At 53.1% G+C, this 20,129-nt stretch overlaps 1 protein-coding gene across 2 annotated transcripts; it reads left to right on the forward strand.

Moving 5' to 3' along the window:
- The first annotated feature begins 4,968 nt into the window (after nt 1-4,968).
- ISY1 (ISY1 splicing factor homolog) lies at nt 4,969-20,129 on the forward strand. 2 transcript variants are annotated; one of them, XM_020872509.2, is made up of 11 exons: nt 4,969-5,224; nt 7,236-7,258; nt 7,780-7,831; nt 9,089-9,154; nt 9,320-9,362; nt 12,170-12,282; nt 13,822-13,939; nt 16,403-16,525; nt 17,326-17,444; nt 19,427-19,513; nt 19,654-20,129. In XM_020872509.2, exons 1-11 carry the CDS (start codon nt 5,222-5,224, stop codon nt 19,759-19,761), a joined length of 855 nt encoding a protein of 284 aa, XP_020728168.2. In that variant the 5' UTR covers nt 4,969-5,221; the 3' UTR covers nt 19,762-20,129. The 2 variants fall into 2 exon arrangements, with proteins under 2 accessions (XP_020728168.2, XP_020728166.2); XM_020872507.2 differs by lacking the exon at nt 4,969-5,224 and adding an exon at nt 6,879-6,914.

The following is a 20,129-nucleotide window of genomic DNA, read 5'->3' on the forward strand; positions in this document are numbered from 1 at the left end:
TGGGCTCCAGTTTCATCCATCTCATTAGAACTGATTCAAACGCATTCTTTTTAATGGCTGAGTAATATTCCATGGTGTATATGGACCACTTAACTCATTTTTGAAACCTGGTAGAAATTCTAGTGGTCCAAAAGATTTTGAGCACATTGTTCATTGGGCTCATGTAACTGCTGCAGCCGTTTAAAACACTTAACAACAGTTTGCTGCTGCGTCACTTCAGTGCAACTCTGTGCGACCCCACAGACGTCAGCCCACCAGGCTCCCCTGTCCCTAGGATTCTCCAGGCAAGAACACGAGTGGGTTGCCATTTCCTTCTCCAGTTTTATAGAGTAGGTGTTAAAGAACATCTCTGTTAGAATTAAAGAGGCCAGCGTTTAGCGTGACTTTCTCAGGGTGGGTACTGAGCAGTGTTTTGTAAGCTGCTCAGTGACTCTAGGGCACCGCCGGATTGAAAACTCCTGGGATGAGGAGGCAGGCGTGTGGTTAAAATTTGAGAACTCAGTCCAGAGCTTGTGCTCTGAATTACAAAGGTTCATGTATATTTAATTATCCTTGTTACTTGCCTTAGAATTGAAAGATCACGTTGGACGTAACAGCTTCCCATCCGTTCATTTCCACCTCTGCTACGGACCTTGGCAACGAACTTGACTACCAGTCATCTCGGTAGAGGTTTGGTAGCAAGCTGTGCTGTCAGGCCCGTCTCCTGAGCAGGCTGCCGACGTACGTGACGGTGAAGAGGGTCAGAGCGGTGTCTCCGGCGTCACAAACGTGCTGTTCTCACACTTGGGTGTCTGCTCTTGTGCTCATGGAAACACGCCTTCCTAGACGGGCCTGAGTGACTGAGGCCGCTGCACTGAGGGAAACACACGCACTTCAGCCGGTCGGGGTGCTTTTGTGTTCCTCATCTTGTTTTCCATGGAGGGTACTTTGCAGTATGAACCACAAACCCTGGCCTGGAACCTGGCCACTCTGGTCTCCACCGGAGAACACTGCTGTGTGACCGCTGTTGGGCAAAGAGCATTTGGTGGCAGAGGCGTTAACTTCAGTGACTCCTCGGTAGGCCTTCCCCAGTTCACCGAGACTGGCTTCTTTCACCAGCGGGGCTACCTGCACTTGTCGCCACCCTCCCTCGCGGCCCTTCCTTCCCGGCCGCGCCCTCCACTTCCTTCAGGTTGTGAAGCAGCTGCGGTTCGCTTTCCCTCTCGTGCCCTGTCACAATAGTTGCTGGAGCAAGATGAACCCAGGTCTCCTGCATTGCAGGCAGATTCTTTACCATCTGAGGCTTGTCACAGTCTGGGAGATGGGAACTACATCTATTTCCTGGTCAGGCCACAGGTGTGTGCATTAGGCCCGGTTTTTTCAGCACTCCCAAGTCTGAGGCAGCCTTATTTGATCACTGGAGCTTTAGGGAGCCTTCCAACCAAGGACTGATCATAGCCGGATGAGTGTGTATGGTCTAGAGAAGACTTGCAGCTGGTTTATTAGAGGGATGGGCCTTTGTTGCCGCGTGGGCTTTTCCTGGTCGTGTGAAGTGGAGGCTCCTCCGTAGCTGTGGGGTGTGGGCTGCTCGTTGCAGGCGCTTCTGTTTGGAAGCACTGGCTCTAGGGTGTGTGAACTTCAGTCGTGTGGGCTCCCGCGCTCGAGCACAGGCTCAGTAGTTGTGGCGCATGGGCTTCATTGCTCCGAGGCGTGAGGGATCTTCCCAGCTCGGGAATCAAACTCGACTGGGAGGTGGACTCCATGGCTGGGCCACCAGGTGAGCCTGGGATGGACCTTTCTTTCAGTGCTTCCTTGTGTTATTTTCAGTTTGGGTAAGTGAAACTCTTTGTGCAAATGATGTGGTCTGTTTAAACGCAGATGAGGTGACACTTGTGCAAGCTGTGGCCATTTGCTTATTCACTAATATTCTGGGTGAAATATTTGACAACAGGAACCTGGACAGATACGGCAGAGGTCAGAGCTGGCAGTCACTGACAGAGTTGTGTGCGACTTCTAAAACCTGGCTAAGTCGTTTCTCACCTCCCCCAAGGGCCATCTCAGTGCCTCTGTACCCGGATCTCCAAAACTCTCCTGGTTTTAGCAGCAGAGCCTTGCTGTGTCTGAAGCTGTGTAGTACCGTGCAGGCAGCGCACCACACTCAGGTGTCTGCTCTGGCTCAGCCAGCAGCTCTGAGCTCCATCTGTAAAGGGAAGAAAAGCTGTCTTGCAGAATCACTTTATAGTGATTGGGTGACGAGACATCGTTGGTAAAGAGTCGAATAATCAATGGTACCTATTGTTTGTTTTCACACTTCCTGCAGTGCCACCACACTGCATCCTGCTGAGAGGAACACCTCTCAGTGTTTGGCAACCCTGAAATGGGGCGGGATGAGCCAGTTATCAAATGCTTAAGTATCTGGCCGCTAACTCCAGACTCCGGAGGCAGCGGGTCATGCGGGTGAAGCTGGTCAGATGGCAGATGAAGGAGCTGGTGCTGCAGGAAACAGGTTGAGGGCCCTGTCCTGGGCACGACAGCAGCAACTTGACTCTGCTTTATTGAGTAGAACTGCCTACTACTTTAAACTTCATTTAATGCATTCTTGTCTGACCCTGAGCCACATTTTGAAAATCAGCTTTTCTTGGGCATTTAGACCTTGATTCAAAATTAGTTCCCATCCTAAACTTTGATTATAAATGCAATTTCGCTTTGGAGATTTGAAGCAGAAACACTACAAGTGTAATGGATTAAAGTCTTACTAGTAACTGAAATTTTTCTTAAAATTTTGGGGTGCTCCAATCATACCCCTTCCCAAGGATTCTGCATGCGCGAAAGTTGCTCATTTGTGTCTGACTTTTTGCAACCCACAGACTATACAGTCCATGGAATTCTCCAGGCCAGAATACTGGAGTGGGTAGCCTTTCCCTTCTCCAGGGGATCTTCCCAACCCAGGTCTCCCACATTGCAGGCGAATTCTTTACCAGCTGAGCTACCAGGGAAGCCCCCCAAGGATTCTACCATAACTCATTTTTACTCTTTTCTTGGGTGTTAATTCTATTAGACCCAACAGAATACCATCCCCTCACGAGCATGGGAGTTTCTGGTATATTCGGCTAGTTACCTGTAATTTGGAACAAAGAAGCCCAAAGTTGATTAAAAGCTGCGACACTGCCTGTGAGATGCAATCCTCTTTCAGGAGAGTTGTGTTATTTTAGTCTCATACTGGCATATCTTTATTCTCCACTAAGAACACAGTGCTCCAGGATCCATTCAGATCACAAGGAGTCTGTGTTAACTTCCAGGTCTTGGGGGACCAGGACATGTACATGAAGGGAGGGTATGCTTCTGCCTCAGATGGACCCTGTCAGCATCTCATCCTAACATCACTAAAAGCGTCATCCCATCCAAGATACAAGTCTGCTCTAAGTTTGGTCGGTACAGAGGCCCCAGTCTGTCCTAAGTCAGGTATGGGTGAGACCTCGGTATGATCCGGCCTGGGGCATCACTCCTATCAGGAGCTCTGTGACTTGCTCCCCAAGGTGAGTGGGTGAGGTACAGGGCCCCAGTAAAGAGGCAGGACACTGCCCTTCAGGATGGGAGACTGGAAGGAAGAGGCCTCACTGGCTTCAACCAGTCACAGGGCAAGTGTGTTAGGTTTCAGGGCCTGAGCACACCCTCTGGGCTTCAGCTGCCTCCCCAGGAGCCATCGGCTCCTCTCCATGAAGGGTAGCACCTGTGCATGGCTACACGTTGATCAGCCCATGTCCTGCCCCTAGAATTTTGGGGGGTTAACAGCCCTCTTTTGTACCCTCTGTCCCACGCTATCCAAGCTGGCAGTGGTTCTGCTGGTGTGAAATGTTCAACCTTGCGGGTCTCCTGTGTGTGTCATGGGAATTCACTCCATCTGACAAGAGGTTTCCCTGCACATCTCTCCTGGGTAACCCGTCTGTATTCCTGGCTTCTGAGACGGTTGAAAGCGGGCATCAGCCTGGGAGAGCGCCCCCTAAGGCTCACAGTACTAAAGCAGCTAAGAGGAAAGGGCAAGGCACATCCACACTTCTCAGGGCACCACCTAAGTGGCACACATTCCTTCCATTCCATTCTCATGGGCCAGGGTTTCCTGGCAAGCCCACGCCTAGCTGTCAGGGAGGTGGACGATGGACTGTGGCAGGACAGCCTGAACTTTTAAAGAGAAAACTTGTCACGGTTCCGGCACGAGCCCCTCGTGTCTGTTCCAAGCACTCGTCGGTCCTGTCTGAACCACAAACGTTGGCTGCGCCCCCCGATGGCCTGTGCTTCCCGGCTACAGCCGGAGCACCCAGCAAAGATTAGGCCCCGTATCGCAGGAAGTCGCTTCCGCAAAGCACCATGCTGGCGGAAGGGGAGGTGCTAGAACTGGCCGAAGCGGCCAGCGGGGCCCTGCGGGGGGAGTCACCAGGTTCATCCCTAGCGGCGGCTCCTTCCCTGACTCCCTGGTCCTGGGCTAAGGCCCTTCTGATGCCCGCGACGTGCCCAGTACCCACCGACTGAGCTCCTGCAGTAACGGTCCTTTTCTCCCCTGGGCCTTACGTTTACTTTTAAAGGGTGACCTCAAGCCTTGGTCAAGCTCGGACAGACCCCGCGATTCCGGAGAAAATCTCAGAAGCACAGACCCGAAATAAACAACTGAGAGGGGAGGGGGAGCTGGCGAGGCGAGGCAACCTCCCGCCCCTGACAAGCAAGCGGGCCGCGGGAGGGCCCCCCGTCCACTCAAGAGGGCTGAGGACGAGAAATTTCCAGCAGCGTGTCTCCGCTCCCAGAGACGCGAACCTCCAAGAGCAGCCACGGCCCAAGCCGACTCATCGCGAGGTATCACGGGAAATCTCGCCGTTGTTATCGCGAGAGCAGTACCAGCACCAGCACCACCCCACCACCCGGGTCCTAGTCGAAAACGCTTCCGTTCCATTGCGCAAGCGCAGTTCTGCCACGCCCTTAATTTTCGTGAGCACACGTCGGTGCGACGTCCTGACGCCCAGGGAAGGCTGCCAACGGGAGCGCGCCTGCACTTCCTTCCCGTCCCCTGGTCAATTCTGAGTTTCGCTTCCGGTTCCTCGCTTCCGGTTCCCGTAGTTATCCTTCCGACTGGGAAGCCGGTGGCTCGGGAAGGCTAAAACCCTCAGTTCCCGTCCGGATTGGCCGCTCCCGGGGCGGCAGAGGTCCGTGGGCTGGTGCCGCGCGGCCTGAGGGCGGCGCGCTCCCTCTCAGCATGGTGAGCGGGGCGGGGACGAGGGAGGAGAGCGGCAGGCCGGGGCCGAGCCGCCCGGGGGCTCCGGCGCCCGCGTTCGGGACGTAGGGCCTTCCCGCCGCGTGAGGCCGGAGGAGACGAGGGCAGCCCCCCCGAGGGCAGGGTCCGGGGACGGGAGGATGCGCGGGTTCGTCGGTGACCGTGACGTTCTCACCAGGCGAAGCGCCGGTGGGGGGTGCGAGGCGCCGTACAGGTTATCGAAGGCGTCATGGAAGTCCGTCGGTTGATGAGAAACCCGGGCGCAGAAAGCAGCTTTCTCCGCTCTCCAGCCCTCGGAGAATATGCCCCTCGCCCCCCATTACTCCTTCACACTGGCCGCCTCAGCCCGCAGGCTCTCGTTTCCGAACTCTGACAAGCGTAGGGGTCTCCTCTCTCCATTCCCTAGCAGAGGAGAAGCTTTGGATGCTTCTGGCAAAGTGTGGCCATCACACACACTCCTTTTTGTGGGTTTCCATAACCGTGGATTTCGTTGTTCGCTTGCTCAGTAGCGTCCGGCTCTTTGCACACCCGTGGACCGCAGCACTCCGGGCTCCCCTGTTCTCCACTCTCTCCCTGAGTTTGCCCGAATTCATGTCCCTTGAAAGTGTTGGCCTCTCAGTCCTGTCCTACCCTTTGTCCCTGCGGACTGTAGTCCGCCGTGGGATTCTCTAGGCAAGAATACCCGAGTGGGTAGCTATTCCCTTCTCCAGGGCATCTCCCCGACTCAGGGAAGGAACCTAGGTCTCCTGCATTGCAGGCAGATTCTTTATAGTGTGAGCTACAGGGAAGCTCTGAAAGATGGAGGGCAGGAGGAGAAGGGGTGATTGGGGATGAGATGGTTGGATGGCATCACCAGACTCAATGGGCATGAGTTTGGGCAAACTCTGGGAGATAGTGAAGGACAGGGAAGCCTGGCGTGCTGCAGTCCATGGGGTCGCAGAGTCGGACACGACTGGGTGACCAAACAGCCGCAACAGATGTCCACTGAGCTGTAATCCTGGTTACCTGGTCACATGACTCACTGTACTGGGGAGGGAGGTTCCTCTGACTTCCCTCAAAAGGAAGGACTGTGGCCAGATCCATAGTACCCAGCATGGTGTTTCACGAATTACGTTAAATACTGAGAATCTATAGGCTTTAATGAAGTAGGTAGGACACAACCTCAGCCTTCAAGAAGATGGCTTCTCCTGGGAGAGCCTCTGTTTCCTTCCTTAGTAGATATCGTGTTCGTTTATCTACCGAGCACTTAGCAAGCTTATTTCTGTGTCAGTTGGAAGAAAAAGTCAGAAAGACTTACGTGGAGCTCACTCTTGCTGAGCACCTGTAAACTGCATTGCTGACGTCTTCACATATTTATCTGCACCATCCTGACGCCTATGTGAGGTGAAAGGTGCGATCCTTGCCTAGAGATGGGGAAGCTGAGCCTGAAAGAGAATTTCTCAGGGATGCTAAGTGGGAGAGTGGAGAGTGACACTCAGATCCTGGACTCAACAAGTACTCTGCTTACACTGCAGCCCAGAAAACGTGTTCCTTGCCTGACGCTGTTTCAGGGATAAGTGACTTGCCCTCAGTGCTACAATCGTTCCATAAAACTCACTTGTAAAAGCCAGTCTTTCTTTCCTCAAGTTCCACTGGCACAGAGCAGACAGCTGTGATGCTAGGTGGAAAGTGCCTGGTAGGTATAGACCCAGACAAAGGGGAGCAGCCTAGCTGGAAAGAAGGGATGACAGGAGAATTGTCTGGGATGATGATGACACAGGTGGATTCTGAAGGAGGAGTGGCCAGATCCAAGGGAGTGGGCACGGGGAGGAGTCGAGTTTAGGGAGAGCGGCTGAGTCAAGTCACAGGATTTGGACATCTTGATTTTTGTTGTCATTGCTGTGCCCATGCTTCTGACTGTGTCCTGGTGAAGCTTTTCTTTAAATAAAACCTTTTTCTAAAAAGAAAAAGCTCTTTTAAACATGGATGTTTTTCTTCCCCTCTCTTTTTCTTTTAGGCCCGAAACGCAGAAAAGGCCATGTGAGTATCAAGTCCCTTTTGCCTGTAAATTTTATGCTGCTTAATTGCCACCTGGGAGCTCCTTTTCTGTTTGGTCTTTGGGTACACGTTTCTTCCTCTCCCTGTGTTGAAGTAGCGTGCCTATATCTGCCCATGTAGTTATCTCCCCTGAAGTGTTTTCTCACTGCTCCCAGAACTTACACTGTGGCCAGGGTAGGGGGGGAGGTGCCTGGGCTGTGAGAGCGGTGGCCCATCATATCAGTATTTTTAATACTGCAGCAGGTTGCTGAGTTTCCCACAGTCCTTACCTGCCATGTGGGTAGAGGGGATACGGGGGTGTTTACAAAACACAAGTCCTTATGAGCCCTGCTCTTTGGAACATGGAAACCCATGATGTCTCTGGTTTCTTGACAGCAGTGTGTATGTGTGTATATGAGTGAGGAGTGACAACTAACATGGGCATGAGCACATTTACCCATCCAGGAACTTGGGTGATGAGAGACCTGTAAGCGGGATCTAACGGTCTTCTCTCTTCCCGGCAGGACGGCCTTAGCAAGATTTCGCCAGGCTCAGCTGGAAGAGGGGAAAGTAAAGGTTGGTTTAAACCTTCCTCGTGAGTTTTCCAGTAGGAAGGACGAGCGCCGGCAGACTCCAGACCCTCCTCTTCTTGCCGGCGCTTCCCTGTATCCTAAAGGGTCTGTTCACCTGAAACGCAGGTGAAGCTCCCTGTTGCAGGGGCCGTGTGATGATCTGTCACCTCGGTGATGTGATGCTTGGGTCTCCCTGTTATCCCAGCCCGGGCTCATGTTCAGTACTAGAAAGTGGGGTGTGCTCTGGGAAGCACCTCTAACCTGAGACCAGCGGATGACCTCCACTCGTGGAGACTCAGCCAGGTTAGGGCTAATATATGCTGTTCTTTGAGTATTTTTGTTTTGTTTTTTTAAAAGTATCCACTCAGCCTGCACCTGCACCCACACACAGATACACATATTTGTTCTAAACACTGATCGACGTCGTCGCTTAAGGCAGTATAAATATGCCGTGAAGTGGGTATAGCCAGGTGTACTTTTCCATTTCTCTGTGATGCTTGACCCTGAACAACACAAGTTTGAACCCCGTAGATTTGCTCATACACAGGTGTCTTTCAACAATAACTGCTATGGAGCTGCATGGTTGTGGTTGGTTGAATCTGTGGCTGCAGATGAACCGCGGATCCTGGGGGCTGACGCAGTCAGACTTGGATTAACCCCCACGTTGCTCATGGCCAGGTGCAGGGGGCGTTTCCCTTGTGTGTCGGCTCCCGTCCCAGGTGCGATGCAGTGAGGACCCCCCACGTTGCTCGTGGCCAGGGGCAGGGGGCGTTTCCCTTGTGTGTCGGCTCCCGTCCCAGGTGCGATGCAGTGAGGACCCCCCACGTTGCTCGTGGCCAGGTGCAGGGGGCGTTTCCCTTGTGTGTCGGCTCCCGTCCCAGGTGCGATGCAGTGAGGAACCTCCACGTTGCTCGTGGCCAGGTGCAGGGGGCGTTTCCCTTGTGTGTGGGCTCCCGTCCCAGGTGCGATGCAGTGAGGACCCCCCACGTTGCTCGTGGCCAGGTGCAGGGGCGTTTCCCGTGTGTGTCGGCTCCCGTCCCAGGTGCGATGCAGTGAGCGTTTCTGCCTGTGCGGTTATGTCCTGAGGAGAGATAGCAGAGTGAGCCTCAGGGCTTGGCGAAGCCCGCCGGGGGCTGAAGCTGCAGGTGTCTGTAGACGGTTAGACATTTGAGGCTTCAGGCCTGAGTCAATTGTGACTGTTGCACGAAGCTTGTAATTTCGTGCAAGATAGTGGTAACATGTGTATTTTGCTTTTCCTTAGGAGCGAAGACCCTTCCTTGCCTCAGAATGTACTGAACTGCCTAAAGCCGAGAAGTGGAGACGGCAGGTGCGGTTGAGCGAATTCGATCGTTACAGAAACAGCGAGTCTCTGATTTTCATTATCTGCATGACCCTTAAACCATGTGTCTAAGAATTTTTAATTAGATATTTCTTATGCTATTAGACTTATTCAAAAGTCATAAAAACGTATTACCTTTTATTTTTTTTACAGATCATTGGAGAGATCTCAAAAAAAGTGGCTCAAATTCAGAATGGTAAGCTAGCCCCTCTCTTTAAAGTGTTTGATTCTCGCATCCACAGCTCGGCGTGGGGATGTCAGCCCCTCGGCGGTCAGTAGAGCTGAAAGGTAGGACATGAGTGAGGGCAGAGAGGAGCTGAGAGCGCCGTCAGTCGGCTCCACCCACGCACCGTTTATGGAGCGCTCACCTCACAAGGAGGAGTACACTGTCTTTTCTAAGAGCACATGGAATATTTGCCAAAATAGAGCTCATTTTGCATTGGAAAATAAATGCTAGCAAACAGAAAATAATTAAAAATTTTCAAAGTATAATTCACTGATTAAAACACAGTTAATGTAGCAATCAGTAACAGAAAGATACCTGGAAACGTCCTAATTATTTAGAAATTAAATATACTTCTAAACAACCCATATACCTAAAGGAAGACCTCAAGAAAATTAGAAAATGTTTTTAATTGAATGATAATGAAAATGTAATGTCAGAATTCAGGGTATGAAAAAAGCAGTGCTTAGATGAAAATTTATAGCATTAAAGTAAAATAAAAAAAGAAAGGTCTCAAGTCAGTGATCCAAGCTTCTCCCCTAAGAAACCAAAAAGGAAAACGAGCAAATTAATTCCAAACTAAGCAGAAGGAAGGAAATAAACAGAAGATGAGTGGAGAAAGTAGATGAAAAGTGGGTTCAATAAAGTCGATAAACTTCTAGTCCAGTTAGACTGATGAAGAGGAAAAGACGCAGGTCAGTAACGGCAGGAATGAGGCTGGGGATGTCACCGCAGTCTCACCGTTGAAAGGACCGGGGACCGCTCGACGCAGGTCAGGGCTGTCAGTCAGCAGCCTAGCTGAGGTGGGCCGCTCCTCAGAGGACATGGAGTAGTGGCTCCGAACCCTCGGTGGCGTTGCTCCCTCCAGCCCCGCCTGCCCCGGGCATTTCGTGATATCTGGAGGGGCTTTATCTATTAGAGGAACTGAATTCATAGTTAAAACCTTTCCAGCAAAGAGGACTCCAGACCCAGATGGCTCCACTGGCCAGTTCAAGTATTTAAGGAATACCAGGTCCACAGTTTCTTCTGGAAGATTGAAGAAGGAACACTTCCCAGTTTGCTTTTTGTATATTTTAGTATGTGTTCCCTTGATCCTGAAATCAGAAAAAGACATTACAAGAAAAGGAAAAAGCTACAGGCCTATATTCCTTACTGAATTTGGCCATAAAAATCTCAACAAAGGATTGCATGGTTGATTCAGCATTCAAAAATTAATTCACTGTGTCATCATTTTAAAGAAGAAAAACCATATCATCTCAGTAGATGCCGAAGTGTTTGACAGAGTTTCTCATGCATTCATAAAAACTCAGGTAGCTAACTGGGAATAAACAGGAACTTTTTCCTTTCCCTGATGAAACACTTCTACCAAAAAGCCTATAGCAAATGTCATGCTTAATGCTGCAAGATTGGATGCTGTCCTCCCAAGATCAGGAACAAGGTGAAGAGATCCAGTCTCACCTCTTCCATTCAACATTGTACTGGAACTCCTGGCCAGTACTGTAAAGTGAGGAAAGGAAATAAAGACTCAAAGACTGGAAGGGAAGAAAAATGCTCTGTTCCGAGACGACCTAGTTTTCTATGTAGATTTCCCAAGGAATCCACAGAAGGATTCCCACAGTGAATAACTGGGTTTAGCCAGATGACAGACTAGAAACTCCATACAAAGATAGTCAGTCCAATTTCTGTGTACTAGCAGTAACGTTTGGAACTAGAGCATTTTTAAAAGTGTTATTTACAGAAGCATCAAAAGGCAAGAGATACTTAGATATAAATCTAGTAAGATACGCGCATGGTCTGTATGGTGAAAACTATGAAGCAGTGATGCCAGGTAGTAAAGAACCAGTGAAATGGAGACATAGTGTTTGTGAAGGGAAAGACTCAACATCAGAAAGAGGTCAGTTTTTTTCCCTTTTAAAATCTATCACAGAAACCCAGCATGGTGTTTCGGTTTATGTTGACGAACTGTAAAATTTACAACTTTGCCTTTCCGTATGAAATTGTAGCCAAAAGAACTTTGAAGAACAAAATTGGGAGTACCCATAATACCTAATTTCAAGATTCAGTGTAAGGCAAAAGGCATCAGGATAACATGGTGGTGAGAGGCAGACAGACCGACCAGGGGCGCAGAGCAAGGGGTCCAGACAGAGGGGCACAGGCGAGCGGTCCAAGGACCTGGCGAGGGGACAGAAGCGCTTCAGTGGAGGAGAGGAGGGCTTCTCCCTCCCCGTGGGCACAGGGCGCTGCACTTTAGCATGTCAAGGATCCCTGAACGTCTCCCCGCCTCTCGTGGGATGCCCCTGTCGCCAGTGACAGCGCCGCAGCAGACTCCTGTGCCATCCCCTTAAATCCGCCCTGGGGGCTCCTTGTCAGAGGTGTCCCCGGGACCGGCAGACTGCGTTCCCGGAAGGACTGAGCCGTCACAGGCTGCCCGCCCCGGGGCTGACACTGCCTCCCTGCGCCCTGGCCGACACTGGACGCTGAGTGCCCCACCACTGAGCTGTGATACGTTAGAGCTGGTGTAAATGGAGCCGCAGGACAGCTTCAGTTTGTATTTCTCTGGCTGCTGCTGAGGAGGAAGTTTTTTTTTCAGAGTTTTTCTGGTGCTGCTCGAACTCTATTCACAATCGTCACCCTCCCGTGATTTTGGTGTGGATGGTTTTACTCGTAAGCTGAAGTAGTGTTTTTGCGTTGCCCACCTCTGTCGGTGTTGACACTCACTCTTAGGGGTATGACGTGAAGCGGTATTTTCAGGAAATGATGCGACATTTCTCTTTTCTTAGCTGGTTTAGGTGAATTCCGGATCCGCGACCTGAATGATGAAATTAACAAGCTGCTGCGAGAGAAGGGACACTGGGAGGTCCGGATCAAGGAGCTGGGCGGTCCTGACTACGGGGTGAGTGAGCGGCGGCCCGGGGTCGGCTCGGGAGCTTCGTGCAGGCAGCGTGGGTCCTGTCTCACTGCAGCCCCGCAGGCCGGCCGTAGACGAGGCCCTCGAGAAACGAAAGGAGCCTTGAAAGGGCCTGGTGTGTGTGCACGGGAACCGTGAAAGCACAGGGCCAGTGGGGTAGAAGGTCCCCCGCGTGGGCCCCAGTGTGTGTACCGGCCAGGCGTCTCCCTGGGCCGCTTGTGGAGATGACCTTGGTGCCGCACGTGCGTCTCTGAGCCTCCTGAGGACAGGGACAGCCCTTCCACTGCGGCTTCTGTGCTCGAGGGGGCCTGGAGACAGGCTGCTCTGTGCTTGCTTTGGGTTCTTATTTTTCCTCTGGATTCCTTAAGGCACTTATTTTGAAACGGTGACTTTCAGGCTTTTAGCACTGTGACCGGCTGTATGAAACACACAGTCACTGTGTCACAGTGCAGTACCACGAAGATGTGCTGAAAAGATGCCTGGTGTACCACACTGCATTGTTGCCGCACTTTGATATTTTCTACTCGGTTCTATTTTGATTTTTAACAAGTTGATAATTATGACACATGTAGTGGAGTTCATGACCCAGACCTGCCCCATTTGCCCAGGTCTTTGAACCAATTGTATCTGGTCAGTGGCCTGTCGTGTAGTTATGTAAGAAACATGGGCAGTGTTTCTGTGTGTTAATCTGGCCCCCTCTTAACACAGAGCCATAATTCTCGGGTCAGTGCCTGGCCTAAACTGAGGCATTTATCTTCACATTCCTTGAGCACGTGTGCTGGGAACACTGCCTCCGCATCCTCGTTATTTCTGTGACACTGGTTCAGCTCCCTGTCGGACGGCGTGAGTGCCCCTTGTTACCCATCCTGGAAGGGTTGCGGAAGCTCCCAGAGTCAGTAGTGACGTCTCTATCTATTTCCTTCTGGAGTTTTCTAACGTTAAAGAGTTGACGTTTCTTTCCAGGGTGTGAGAGTAACACACTTGGGGGCGTTCACTCTGGCTCGGGCATCTGGCGGTGTCGCGTGCTCCATGCCTCGCGGCCTCTCCCCTGCCGTACAGGGCCTCGGCCAGACTCACTTCCTGTGGCCTGCAGGTGTCACCATCATCGCGTTTAGTGGAGAGAATGCCGTCTTCTGGATATGTCATTTGTCCTCTTCTACTAGTTGTCATGTAGATTTTTTGCAACTTTTTAAAGCTTTTTTTTTCTTCACTTAACATTGTGTTACAAGCAGTTTCTAAGCCAGTGTAAGTGAGTCGTACGAACTGTCATTTGTCAGCTACAGAATATGTTCTATATTCTATATATATTCTATGTTCTATAGTATGTTATCCTGAACATACTATAATTTACTTAAATCATCCATTTAGGTTGAGTTTTAAAAGGATTAAAGAAAGTACTGAAGTGTATTTCTGTGTCCATTAATATTTGCTACTTTTAGCGTCCCTGTCTTCAACTATATCTGGAAACATGGAAATAGTGGGTTTACTGATCAGATCCATTTTCTCTTTTTCCTTCCCCCTAAGAAAGTTGGCCCTAAGATGCTGGACCACGAAGGGAAGGAAGTCCCAGGAAATCGAGGTTACAAGTACTTCGGAGCAGCGAAAGACCTGCCCGGCGTCAGAGAGCTGTTTGAGAAAGAGCGTGAGTAGCCGGTGTTGGAGAGGGCGTCAGCCTCGGTCGTGGTTCTGGTTGTAGCGGCGCCGTGTGCGGGGCACTGCCCGTGTCGTTGGGGGTCACCGCTCCCGGGTGTGAATGGGAACCTCGCGCGTTGGGCGTTGCAGTGGCAAGCTCGGGGCACACCTTGGGTGGGAGCGGGAACCCAGAGCTGCGGGGCGCCGGGTTGCAGGCCCTGCACAGACTTGTCTCCGAGTGAACACAGAGACGCTGTGAGCGCAGAGTGTCCCAGTTGGCGTTTGTTGGGGCAGCGCTGAGGTCCATCACTCAGGTTCATGTTTCAGTTACTCGTTGGGCTGAAAAAACTCTTAACTGTAGGACAGACAACACCTCGGGCCCACGCCGCTGTGCACCAGTGGAGATGCGTGGTTCCGAGCCGGACACCTGGCTCTGGGCACCTCCGGAATGCCACCGGTCTGGAGTTTGCCTGCATCTTAATTTTGACTTTTCAAAAAGCAGTCCAAGCATTCCATAGGAAAAAGTGTGGAAAGCAGAGAAGGGCGAGACCAGGGTTCCTCCCCCTGCTGACGTTCTGCTGACCGCTTCCAATGCTGCCTTCATGAAACCCCGCTTGTTCTCTTTTTTGGCCTCCCTGGGAGGCTTTTGGGATCTCAGTGCCCCTACCAGGAATTGAACCCGGGCCCTGTCAGTGATAGCCTGGAATCCTAACCACTGGACCAGCATGGAACTCCCAAGCCCTGCTTCTTCTTAAATTGATTATGTGTGCAAACTAGTTTTGCATGTGTCATTGACATTGCTTAAAATAATTCAGAATGTAAATATCATACCATTTATTACGAAAGCAATAAAATTTTATTATAGACATGTAAAATACAGAAAATCAGAAAAAGCACCCACATTTTCATATCCTACAGTTGATGGTTGTTGACATGTTTGGGTGTATTCCCTTTCTGATTTTTAAGGCTCCTAAAGTGAGGTGGTGCTGTGTTTGTGTTTTTGTTTTTGCATTTACTTTGACTTTAAATTTATTCTCATGTTTTCCAGGCATCGGTTGTTTTTTTTGGGAAGAAAGTGCCCAAGTTAGTCTTCAGGCGTGTAATTTAAATGTCAGCACAGCCCCCTCTTCCACCGTCCCAGTGCTCTGCTAGGGCTGCCCCGTCGCCGTTGCTGTCTGTCTGAAGAGCAGGCCCTCCCTGCTCTTCCCTGCCTGTCTCATCGGCTGAGTCACGTCAGCCTGAGTGACAGGTGGCCCCAGCCCGGCTCCCTGGAGGCAGAGCAGCCCGTTTCCTGGCTCCTGTGACTGATGCGTTTGTCCTCAGGAATGGCTGGCCCCAGAGCCCTTGCTCCTGCTGCCGTTGCGGCGTCCGTCTTGCGAGCGCTTCTCTGTCTCCCTCCTTTGGGGTGGCAGGCTGTCCGTTATCCACTTAGAGCATGTCCTCTCTCAGCGACAGTTTACCACCATCCCGCACCACCAAGACGCTTCAGGCATGGACCCCAGGGTGAGCCCCGGTGGCGTCAGTTGGATCCCAGCTCCCTCCTGCGGCCGGAGCGCACGCGGAGCTCCGAGCCCGTCCTGGGCACGGCCCTCGAGGCACAGGGCCGGGCAGGGTCGCTGGCACCTGCGTGGCCGATGGAAGGGGGCTTCCCCATACCTGCGCCCGTCGTGTGAGGACCGTCCGTGTCCCCCCTAGTCCTCCTTACAAAGCCGAGCGACGCGAAGGATGAGTCTCAGGGCTGACCCATGCTGGCTCTGACCACCCCTCCTGTGTAGGCTTTTAGCTACTTCAGCATCTTCACAACTGTAACATTGTTGCTGTTACTTGAAACAGTATGTTACTTCTATTTTTTGTTTCCCTGATTACTAATGAAATTGACAGTTGAATTCAGTTACTATTAATCATTGAAATTTTCATACCTACAGGTTTCTTCTCCTTCAGTTAATCAGCTTTTATTCTTCGACCAGTCAGCTGGACTTTCATTTCCCGTTTGATTTTCCAGAATTACTACATATTTTGAACAGTGATACTTAGTCTGAATGTATTTTCTTCAGGAATTTCTCATGGATCTTTTTTGCTTGCAGTTTCTTCTGTCTTCATTAGCCATTATGGCATTTCCTGTGAAAGCACCCCATGAAGCCGCGGTCAGGGGGTCACAGGACACCCTCCCCTTGCCAGGCAGTTCATAGTCCTGGGGGGGGGTCCAAGTTTTCACTGTTGTATGAACAATGCTGTGACGCTCATCTCCATAAAGCTTTGCTAGCTTTTGTTTTTGCTTTTTAAGTTACGATAGATTCCTTCTATGCTGGTTTAAAAGGGGAGTCGTGTGTGGCCCCGTTCCTAGTGGGGTGGAGTGCCCGTCTCATGGTGTTTTCAGGAACACGCGTGCTCTGTGCCTGCTCAGCGCTGTGTGGGGCGGCGTGAGTGTGGCTGTGAGGGGAACCCGGCTAAGCGGATGGATTCTTTCTTCCAGCCCTTCCTCCTCCACGAAAGACGCGCGCCGAGCTCATGAAGGCGATCGACTTTGAGTACTACGGCTACCTCGACGAGGACGACGGCGTCATCGTGCCCTTGGAGCAGGAGTATGAGAAGAGATGTAGGTCGCGGGCGTCGCTGCGTGGCTGCCGGCGGCTGGTTTCTGTTCTCACCTTCCAAAAAGGAGGTTTTCTTTTTCTTTTTCTGAGGAGTTTATTTTCTATTAGGACTTTGTAAAAAATTGAAGTATAGTTGATGTGCCATATTATATACAGGTGCACAGTATGATGATTCACAATTTTTAAAGGTATATTCCACTAGCAAGTTGTTGGAAGAATATTTTCTATATTCCCTGTGTCACACAATATATCCTGTTGTATTCTTTAGATTCCACAAGTAAGTGATAGCTTTCAGTGTCTGTCTTTCTGTGGCTTGCTTCACTTAGTGCGATACTGTCTAGGCCCGTCCACGTTGCTGCGAATGGCACAGCGTCTTCCTTGTTGAGCAGGATTCCATCATATGTCTGTCTTCATTCATCTGTCAGTAGACCCTTCCATTGCTTCCACGCCTTGGCTGTTGTAAATGGTGCTGCTCTGAACTTTGGGATGCTGTATCTTTTCTAATTAGTACCTCTGTTTATTTCGTGTATGAACCCAGGAATGGAATTGCTGGATCATGTGTTAGTCCTGATTTTGTTTTTTGAGGAACCTCAGGGTGTTGAACCGGGGATGATCTGGGTGTGTCCCCCGCCAGCCTCCCTGGAGCTCCCATGGGACCCTGCCCTTCCGTCTGGTGCCTGCCTGCTGGGGCCGGAGCAGGGTCACCCTTTGCAGGGGGCAGGCGTCAGTCACCTTTGCCCTGAGTGGCGTGTAGCTTTCTCAGAGGCCAGAGTGACTGACGCCTGCTGTCCCTCGTCTGCAGACAGAGCCGAACTAGTGGAGAAGTGGAAAGCAGAGCGAGAGGCCCGCCTGGCCAGAGGAGAGAAGGAGGAGGAGGACGAGGAGGAGGAGGAGAACATCTACGCTGTGGCTGAGGAGGAGGTGCGGCGGCGCCGCTGCGCCGTGGCGGGCGGGGGGCAGGGCGCCCAGGCCGGGGTCGGGGTCAAGGTCCGGTCTACCCCGGACGGGGGTGAAGGTCCCCTCGGGGTCCCAGTGAGGACCGCTGAGGGCACTCGGGGACCTGCACTCCACGTCGGGTGGCTTACCTGCGTCTCAGAGCTGGGCCCTCTGGACCTGCTGGGCCTGGACTTGTAGGCACGTTTGAAGCCCCTGACCTCACTGAGCTTCAGTGGCGGAGCCGGTAGTGTGTCTGTGGGTCCTAAACCCCCACGCCCACCTTACCATGGGAAACCGGAGCAGAGGCCGCCTCGGGAGTCCCCGGTGGGGTGGAGCTGCGGCCCCGCAGGCAGAGCCCCCTGCTCCCAGCTCCCCCGCCGGGCTGGCCCAGGGTGAAGTGGATTTGTGAACTGGGCCAAGGGAGGGCAGTCAGCCAGGCCGGGACGACGGGTCGGGCCCTGTGAGACACCGCGTGGTGTGCCCACACGGCAGCGACACGGACGCAGGCTCAGGAGCTTGGCGACTTGGGCACGGTCGCTCGGGAGCTGGCAGAGCTGTGGGGCGTGCCCTCAGCAGGCGTTTGAAGCAGGATGGCAGCGTGCCCTGCCAGGGTTTTCTCTGGTGCAAATGACCTGTTCGCTTTTTCACAGGGTGTTGGCTTACTTGGTGGCCAGCAATGAGTGAGTGAGGCCCACTCAAGGGGCCTCGCAGCCACACGCTCTGTCAGTAGCTCAAGATCCCAGGGCCAGCCGGGTCAGCAGGCCCCGTAGGAAAACGGCAGGTGTTACAGGAGCTCTGGGTAGCGTTGCAGGGCGGGCGGGGCCGTGAACACTTCCTGGGGAGGTGACCCTTTAGTGGAGCTCAGAAGTCGATGTGGCGGCAGGGGCAGCAGGGGACAGCATGCGCGGACGGCCCCAGGGGAGTGTCGGGGCCAGAGGACCAGCTGGTGGCTAGAGCCCAGAGCGGGGCCTCGGCATGAGCAGAGACTGTGGGAGGTGAGCTGGGACCAGCAGGGGCCCTGACCCCCCCCAGGGGACGGGTCTTCCTTCATCATAAGAGTGATGGAAAAGCACCAAAGGGTTTAAAAAATCGTTTGTGTTGGAATCATCATAGATTTAAGGCAGGTGCTATGAGAGGTCCCGCAGGTCCTTCCCCCGGGGCCCTGGAGGCTCCGTCCTGAATGCTGACGGCATGGCTTCCACGAGGAGCCTGCCTGCTGTGACCCGTGTGTGCGGGGCTGTGTGTGCCATCACTTGTGTGGATCCCGGGGCCACAGCTGCCTTTCTTGTTATGCGTCCACCCACTGGTGGGGTGGGGGCAGACGGGACGGTCTGGCCCTGAGACTGGCGGCCAGTGGACCCAGCTCCGCACGGACCTCCTCTGCCCTCGGGCCCCCAGGGCCGTTCCTTAGTCGTGAGTGAGCTCTGCTGACTCAGGCAGCGTCTGAGTGATGCTTCTGTGCGTGTGGTCCCTTTTTACAAGTTTAGTTTTAAAAATAGATAATGTATTCGGGGCTTCCCTGGTGACTCAGATGGTAAAGAATCTGCCTGCAATGCAGGAGAAGTTGGATCCCTGGGTCAGGAAGATCCCCTGGAGAAGGGAATGGCAACCCACTCCAGTATTCTGGCCTGGAGAATCCCACAGACAGAGGAACCTGGAGGGCTACAGTCCACGGGGTCACAAAGATAATATGTTCACATGACTCACAACCCGAGAAATACATAAAGGTTTCACACAGCTCCCCATTCGCAGCCTCGGCCTCCAGGCCCGGCTCTCGCTGAGGTCGCTGGCCTCTCTGCTGCTTTTCCTCCTCGGGCAGGAGGCCGCACCATCCACGGTGCAGTGTTGGCTCTTGCACTTGGCGCTGCTGAGAGCGTGTCCCAGGACTGATTTCCCCTGTTACACGGCTGCTCGCGGGGGCCTCTCGAGGTCCCCTCCGCACAGCCTCTGGTTGCTGTCGCTTGCAGTCCGACGAGGAGGGCGGCCCGGACAACGGCGGGGAGGACGGGCAGCAGAAGTTCATCGCGCACGTGCCGGTGCCATCGCAGCAGGAGGTAGGACGCCGGGCCCGCCGCGTGCTTTTCTGGGTCTTTCCTGTCCCTGCGGGCAGCTCTGACTTTGGGAGGAGGGGGCTGGGGCTGGGGCCGTGGACGCAGGCCTGGCCGCCGCTCCAGCCTGCCCCTGCCACCCGCAGATCGAGGAGGCGCTGGTGCGCAGAAAGAAGATGGAGCTGCTGCAGAAGTACGCCAGCGAGACGCTGCAGGCCCAGAGCGAGGAGGCCCGGCGGCTCCTGGGCTGCTAGGCGCCCTGCCGCGGCCTCCCCGCCCTGCTCACGCACACCTGCGCCCCCGAGGGCCGCTGGCTGGACCCCTTGGCGTCGCCCCAGCCACGTGCAGCTGACGTGAGAGCCCGCGCATGCGTGTCCTGAGCATGTAGGACGGGCTGCTCCCGCGGCCTGCAAGTGTCAGTGGCCGCCCCCCCGTCGGTGGTGGGGGCGGCCAGCTGGGGATGCCCCTGAGAGCACAGATGTCTGTGCTGCCTCCTGCGCGCTGCGAAGACGCCCCTGCCACCCGTCTCGCCCCCAGCTGGCAGGAGGGCGCGTTTGCTGCTTCCGTCTGGGAGTGGTTTTGCACAGAGCTATTTTTATTAAAGACTTTTGTATGAAAGGCA

Source organism: Odocoileus virginianus, unplaced genomic scaffold, assembly GCF_023699985.2.
Source record: "Odocoileus virginianus isolate 20LAN1187 ecotype Illinois unplaced genomic scaffold, Ovbor_1.2 Unplaced_Contig_3, whole genome shotgun sequence".
Lineage (NCBI taxonomy): Eukaryota > Metazoa > Chordata > Mammalia > Artiodactyla > Cervidae > Odocoileus > Odocoileus virginianus.